At 35.8% G+C, this 8,459-nt stretch overlaps 1 protein-coding gene across 1 annotated transcript; it reads left to right on the forward strand.

Annotated features, from left to right (window-relative positions):
* The first annotated feature begins 1,311 nt into the window (after positions 1-1,311).
* On the forward strand, positions 1,312-8,459 carry LOC114539168 (monocarboxylate transporter 10-like). The gene is made up of 5 exons (XM_028559873.1): positions 1,312-1,381; positions 4,777-4,933; positions 6,018-6,577; positions 7,651-8,018; positions 8,429-8,459. The coding sequence occupies exons 2-5, from the start codon at positions 4,777-4,779 to the stop codon at positions 8,457-8,459; spliced, it is 1,116 nt and encodes a 371-aa protein (XP_028415674.1). The 5' UTR covers positions 1,312-1,381.

Consider the following 8,459-nt stretch of genomic DNA (forward strand, 5'->3'; position numbering starts at 1 on the left):
AAAGTAAGTAAATAGATAATACGTTGATTCAGTTAGCAATTGTCGCGCTAAGTGTTTCGATAAGCGCTGCTAAAATCGGTTTAGTTGTTATATTGCATGCTAATTCTTCGTTTAATATAAGTATATCTCATTTATGTCAATTATCAAGTATACTCGTATTAATTTCATGTGATAGGTTACTATAGTTTGTCTGCTTATCATATTTTAGTTCGAACCGACGCAATATTCTCAATCGACTTATTCGACCCAAACCTGTATATATCCTGTTAATAAATTATCAAAATTCCTACGTCGAGTTCGTTTCATTCTACGCACCGCGTCTACCCCTGAAGATTTATTGGGAACTCGTTGACATTGAATTTCTGTCCCAGTGAAGCTACAAGTATTAGGTATTTAAAAAAAACTTTGCAATATATTTTTTATAGAAAAAATTTGTCTTGATGGAGATATTAGCCTTTAAACTTACCGGACATGACGTCAAATGGGAAATTGCAAGTCAGTTTTATTTTGTTGAAGTTGCACGAAATTCACGATTTGACGTTATGTCCGGTAACTTTAAAAGCTAATAAATGCATCAATTAAGGTAAAATTTTTGAATAAAAGTTGTATTGCAAAGTTTTTACATATATAAGTTTTTAATAAGATTTTGATATATTCAAAATCTGCAACCATGGTATGAGCTCTTTAAGTCACTGGATAGTATCGCGATGCAAACGTTGTTCTGTGCATGGTTAGTGATTCGTACCCGCCTATCTTTCCTAATTTGTATTTTTTATGTTGTATACTGTATACAATGTATAATATATAATGTAGATGTTAAAGATGAATGACAGAGAAGCACCCACAACTAGACACAAAGATTGAAAGAAATGAGTATTTTGCGTTCAGGGCAGTCGCAGTGTCACTAGAAGATTCATATAATTATCCGCTTAATGCCCGACTGATTTCTTTCGTTAGCTATGTATTGTTTCTACGGTTTTCCGAACGTGAATATATGAATACGCACCACCAATAAGCTTCAAGCGACGGCCCTTTTTGCGTTTGTTCCTTTCTCATTTCATTTTCACTGGGAATGTCGTAAATTGCCTCCAATGTATCTCACAAGTCTCAAAAAGGTTTTATTAAGTTATAAACCCAAGTAATCACAAACGTCAATCCCCTACTTTTCTCTAAAAAAACGTTGCTTTTTCGTTCTTTCTCACGTGTTCAATACCGCTAGTGTTCTCTACTTCCGGTCCCTAAATAACTTAAATTATAATTTCCCACAGGGACAACTTAGAATTTTGCATACTTCCTCCACAGGCGTTTCATAATACTGCGAGATTTAGCACTAATGCTGCCGATATTTCTGGACGGCTTTATGCTGAGAGAACATTAACAGGTAATTAAAATCCATATTAGATATCCAACAAAGTGTTTCAGTCGTTAGTCTACCATATAGTTCCCAGTCTACGGTTAGGTATCAGTGCGAAGTCAAAAACTTCAAACTGAGTTCAAAGCAATTATCTGCCATCCCTTTCGCTATTTCGCGCTCACAGTGTAGCTTGCTCATGGGCAAAATGCGAATCTGGACAAAAGTATTTAAGTTCCTGACAACATGTTTTTTTTGCGGTTGCGGCATTTGCTTGTTGTGTAAATACCCGGCATGATCATTCAGGTTTGACAGGCAACTGATTTCTGCGAATTCATCGTTCAATGGCCCGATTTATACTAGAAACTAGAGGCTAGAGACTGTTCATCCGTCTGGACATACCTGGGCAAGCGAGGTGAGCAAACACGGGCACTGAAACAGACGGATCATCCATCAACACGAATTATCTGCACAGTTCGTCAAACACCGTAGAGCGAGAACGAACGAGTAGTGTCATTAACTGAACTGACAAAAGTATAGTTCACAATCGTTCATATATATAGACGGTTTCTAGTCTCATTAACTGAACAAAAGTATGGTTCACAATCGTTCATATATAGACGGTTTCTATATTGACTAAAACAAGTTTAATTATCATATTCGTTTGTATACTTTATGCCATAACATGCATATTTTGGTCATGTAATTTTGTGCTGTGACATCGTGCATACGGTTATAAATATTATCATGCATTTAACCACAGTTATTTAACGGGGTGACGAATATGAATGGTAATTCATCTTGACGCATCTCTCGTCTGTTAGTATAAATATTAGTGAACATGCACAATTCAACGAGAACAAACGAGTAACCGCATTAAATGAGCCACTCTCAGTTGTCTGCACTCGTTTAAACTCGCCAAGACGCCAGCTTTCCTTCATGTCTTTAATTATGCATGGCATTGCTATTCAATTTATTTGTATAGGTCATAAAAAAAGTGTTTGCGAAACTTTTTGATAACAGAAACACTGAGATACCCTTCTTCCGTTATGTGGGTATAGGTAGCGTTATTTTGTTCAATGAATTTCCATCGATATGTTTGAATGATATATTTACTTTGACATTCGAATGATACAGTCGAGCATAGCCTTTTGAGGCAAACAAAAATTGCATGATTAAACATGTGAATAATTACAAAGAAACTTGGGTAAAATATGGCCACCCGTAAACGTATAAACCAAAATCCTAGAATCAAATGTGTAATGGTTGAACGTCATTTCGACATTTCATTACTCAATAATTAAGATCTTTGTAATTATGTATTTTAGTATTTATAAATGTGTACAAGCAGTTTGGTATAAATGTGTTTTGCCTTTTCATTATGTTATAATGCAGCTACAATAATTATGTCGACATAACTCTTATTAACATAACTGCATAGTCGTTCGTTCTCGTTGAATAGTGCATGTTCAATATTAATACAACGGCTCATAAAACGGCTCTTGTGCATTCTTTTTACCATATAAATCATTTCGCAATTCTCGTGCACTTTCCGTAAACGCACGAACGATTCTTTTTCGTCTGACATATTCGTCTACATGGTTCGTCGATCTAGATAGTGTGGTGTGTTTATACTCAGACAAATGATCCATCCTCTGTAATCTGCCGACGGAATATTCGCCCAGACGAGCATCCGTCTATAAAAGTGTAATATAACCCGTGCACAATTAAGAAATTAACACAAGGTTCACATAAATTATGTACGCAATAACTGAGGATTATTACGACGTGGTATTCGTAAGAATTAGATCTAATAATTTCAGGAATCACGAAGTTTGAATTTCACCGAAGCAAATTTTCCCAAAATATCTTAACTCATGGTTAGCTCATTTTAACTTGCGATTTCTGTGTGAATACTTGACCGATTTGATAAAAATAGAACCAATTTAAAGCGCAGATTGTCCTCAGACCTCAGTAGATACATGCTTTTTTTTAGATCGATATGTTGCCAATTTGCTATCAAATTCACTTTAAAATGCATGCGATTGATTTTTCAATGACAATATTACAAAAGCGGCCTAATCTAAAATATTGCCCAAAATGCAAACCGAAACGGGTTACAGTGATTTAGTTCACATTTTCAGGATTATTTTGATCCCTTTAGCGTCAAAATCGAGCTTTAGAGGATTTTTGCAGGGTTTTTTTTATATAAACATGCATGATGTATTGATGATAAGGAAATTATGAATTATCGCATCACCGGCAATAATACTTCACAATAATAAAAATATCGAAAAAAATTTCCGGCAAAAAATGGCGAAAAGTACCCCATGGTCCAATTTTATTACGTCAGGAGCACTGGTCAGGAATCGATTTTTGGGGTCAAATTTACCCTAGGGGGAGGGCATCGTGGAGTTTTGTCACATTTTGCAACCGCATGACAACATTCCGAGCACGCAGTAAGCACGCACCAGTGACTGGCGATTATTGCTTAGAACTTAAAAAACGCTATTTCTCCGATTCGCTTGCACATCCTACCCCAAAAATTGCTCGGAATTATAACAGAATGATAATATATGTAAAATTCAAACATTTTAAAGACAACAGAGAACAAAAAAGCAAGTTTCTGAACTGCATTGTATTACAACAATAGAGAGGACAATGTATTTCTAATCGTTTGCGTATTCTTATATATAGGCTGAATATTAATGATATATAGGCTGAATATTAATGATATGTATATATTATTTGCTGCACATATAGTCAAGAATTGCTTGAAACTTGCTTCAACGGTCAAAAGTAAAAATTCGAACTCCGTCAATCGATGCGGAATATTGCTTAGAATAATTGTGCCAAGTTTCATTTCGATCAAACAAGTAATGATAGAGCCTTAAGGGTTTTTTAAAGAGCGTCGCCCCCTAACAACAACAACAACAAAACAACACAACAACAACAACAACAACAACAACAACAACAACAACAACAACAACAACAAGATTAGCAGCGGTTAAGGACCAGCTCCTGGTCCAACAATTAAAACATATCTTGCACTTTGAAAAATTGCGCTTTTTACTTTTATTTCTGAAGCTTCTTTACTAATTTTCTTTCCAGGAATACTCGCTGCTTTGTTATCGAGTCAAATATGAAATAATTAAGAAATGGAAAACATTTTCCGTGATGTTTCTATAACTGTATAATGACACATGAAAAAATGTTTTGTAATTTCCGTTATAATATAACACAATAAAAAGATTTTGTATTGTACAAATATTATAATTCGATTCAATTACAAATTCTCATTGCATCGCTTCGATTGTCAAGTTCGGCTAGAAAATTCCCGCCACGGAAGTTATCCTTCTGATAGGTGCAGTCATCGTCTTAGTTAATATTCCTAATTTGCATTTTAATAATGTTATATGTTAAAGATGGATGAAACAGAATCACCCACAACTATATACAAAGGAATGATAATTTGCGTTTGTGCCTTTTTAATTTCTTCATTCTCATTGGGAACAATATCAAATTATGCCATAATGCTGCCGACATTCTTGGACGAATTTAATGCAGGAAGAACATTAACAGGTAATTAAATTTTTCTTGCAACTTACAATGCAATTCTACTTTAAAGAGATGTAATTTAGTACAGAGTATTCAAAATATAAGTGTCAGAAACGAATAAACATAAAAGTTTCGTAGTTACCAAATTTACATCTCTCAAATTAAAGTAGTATTCCATTGCCAAGTTGGAAGAAAAATTGCACCGTGTAACAGGGCTTTAACAGAGAGTTTCTGAGTGTACCATATTGTCCAACGGTTCCCATGCAGGCCCTAGTTTACAAGTCAAAAGTTCAAAGCAATAATCTACCGTCCCTTTCGCCGTTTCGAGCTCACAGTTCATTGTTCATTGGCGAATGTGGACGAAAGTATTGAAGTTACCGACACTATATTATTTATATGTTTCGTCTCTGCATTCACTCGTGGCATTCGTCTTGCTAAGCTCCTCAACCTTGACTTGAAAAATATGTTGATTAAAAGATTCCTATTCGGTTATCTGTGCAAAATAAAATATACATGCATGTGATGAGAAAGGAACAATTTTTTGCATAAATCTACCTCAACATTGTCAATGCGTTGTATTGTAGTTTTATATGTGGACTCCAAACCATGCATGTATAATTTTATTCTATTTGACGTGGTTAAATTAGTGAAATAGCTTTCGAGACACCGTCTATGTAGCTGGCCCCTTAAAAAGCTAAACAGACAACATTGTTTATGAAATTAACGCTTGATAACGATCGGTGAGTTAGAAGTTACTTTGTCTAAGAATCGTTAAACTTTTTGCCGCTGTAAACTTGTTAAAAGATATCTCGGATCAACAAAATGCTGATTTTCTTTATAATACTGGAGCATATTAAATATCTCCTTTTCAATAACAAAAGTTCGTAGGCTGCTGCCTTTTTATATACCGTCAGGAACCCTGTAGATTGTGCAATTTTTTGACCAATATTTAACGAAGCCGGATAGGTGATTGCAAACCACCTTTATAGCTATATATACGCGACTGAACGAACGTTGATCAATTCATATTCATATTCATGACTGCTAATAAGACGTTTTTTTGAGAAAGCACCTCTTTACTAAAAAGACGTTATATTTGTTTTTCTAGCACTAGTTGGATCAAGTCAGCATGCAATGGTCTTTATGTTTTGCCCATTAGCGGGATCTCTAATCGACTTGTTTGGAATGCGTAAAGTTTCATTTGCAGGAGGATTACTTTATTCAGTCGGATTAATCTCAGCTTCTTACGTTAATTCAATATATGGTTTATTCCCGACATTTTCTGTGATGGTATCTTTTGGAAGTGCTTTACTTTATTCCTCGACTCAGATAGCGCCTGTTAAGTGCATTTCATCAAAATACCAAGGAATTGCATGCTCTTTTGTTACTGGCGGCTGGTACACAGGAACGCTAAGCCTTTCCTTGTTGATCACATTTTTATTGGAGCAATTTCACTGGAAGGTTATGTTTCGTATACTCTCATCTCTTGGAGTCGTTATTTGTTTGCTAAGTTTAACTTATGGTTGGATCAAACAGAATGGAGATATCCCCAACAGAAATCGAACACCGTTTTGCAACTGGTCCTTATGTAAACGTCCACGATACTTTGTCTTTGTGTTTGGTTCAGCAGTATCAATGTTGGGATTTCCTGTTGCAAATTTCTTTTTGGTATGTACGTCAACTCACTACACAATATAGTAGAAATTGTGAGGTGAATATTTTGAGCAATTCTTTTTTCTCCCAATGTAAAGTTATACAATCTCATAATTTGTCATTACAATGACGCCATCTTGCAATTATTTTACAAAGTTTAACTTTTTTTGTTTTTTGCAAGAAGAAAAGGGTTCATTTTATTTTGTAAATGCATAATATGTGACTTTTATGAGCAGGTCTTTTCAGGGGCGACGGAACATAAATATTTTGGGGGGGCTAATCTCTGAGGCGCCACCATGGTTGGCGCCGAGCGAAAATTTTTTGGAATTTCAATGCCCTAGATCTTCAGAAATGGCCATCTCCGAGTCTTACTTGCCGCTTTCATCGTAGTTTTTCACATCTCTCAAATTCTCAAAAGAGTTTCCAAACAAAATGGCAGTCCGAAAATAATAACAATACAACCACGAATATTCTGCTGTTAAATACAACTAAGAAAGATCAAAGAAAGTCAATTTACATTCGCTTGATCCGTATCACAATATGGGATATCTTATTAGAATTTAAGACGCCGGCGAGCATTAATTTGACGACTTCGTGGTAACATAATTTGTATATTTAATCTCCCATTCTGGCATTCTTCATGAATCTTAGCTCCCCCACTTTTACTTCTGGGGGGGCTAAAGCCCCCCTAGCCCCCCCTGTTCCGCCGCCCTTGGCCGTCTTTTTATTTTGATCACCTCTGGTGGATCGGATGTTTTATAGTCCGTTGTCTTGTTATGTATATCAGCAGCAAATCCACTGAAGCCAATGCACTACAGCTTCATCAATAGCCGACTATATTTCATACGTCAAATGTTAATTTGATCCAACAAAATTGGACCGTTTGAACAGACCTTATATATTTTTAAGATGAAATCATAAGCTGTTCACTTTCTGTTCAAACATTGGTCAATAGAAAAAAGCTTCCATTTATCTGGCTTCTTGCCCAGCTCTCAGGGGCGACTAGATTATATAAAAAGTACTTTTTTGTGGTATCACGTTTTATTCCACCATTAAATTAAGATAACAACTCTATCGATCCCTTTTAGGCAGATCGTGCTAAAGCGTACGGCATTCACGAAAACCAATCAAAATGGTTTTACGTCGTTTTTGGAATTTTTGGCATCACATTCGGACTTATAGCTGGAAAGATTGGGGACATGATAATAAGATATCGGGTTATTTTGAATTTATCATGTCTCCTTTTACATGGTATAATTACACTTCTCAGTTACCTATGTACAACTTACATAACGTTATTAATACACTCGGCCATCTCTGGGATATTTTATGGTATTTACAATTCTACACTTTGTCTCTCTGTATTGGAGTGTGTTGGAGCGGCAAATATAGCACAAGGCTTTGGGTTTCTACTTTTATTTCAAGGATTTTTTATTCCTTGGACCACCCCTTGCAGGTGAGCATATTTTAAATGAAACCTTGAATGAACATAAGAAATGGCAAAAATCATTCGGTCAGCGCATTTACAAAGAACTACGTCCACTCAGTACATGTCATCATGGAGGATAGAGTGCTGTCCAGAAATAACCTAACAAAACCACGCCGGGTTGAATCGCGGTTGAATCGAAGGATCGCGGTCGAACAGCGGGGGTTAGACGGAGGTTAAACCTCGGTCTAACTCGGTCTGACAAAAATTTCTTAAGATTTTTCGATTTGGTTATTCTGCTCTCTTTCTCATCTGTTCATAACATTTCGTTCGGATACGAACTACCACTGGAAAGGTACTTTTTCACTTGCGGGCATTTGCAATTTCTGTATTCTTTAGTACTGTATTCTATATTCAGTTAGTATCCTTTCTGTTTCTAGGTTTTCTGAGAGACGCAACTGGCACATTTAA

This window comes from Dendronephthya gigantea, unplaced genomic scaffold (genome assembly GCF_004324835.1).
Source record: "Dendronephthya gigantea isolate DGI-Jeju-01 unplaced genomic scaffold, DenGig_1.0 000003F, whole genome shotgun sequence".
In the NCBI taxonomy this organism is placed as follows: Eukaryota; Metazoa; Cnidaria; class Anthozoa; order Malacalcyonacea; family Nephtheidae; genus Dendronephthya; species Dendronephthya gigantea.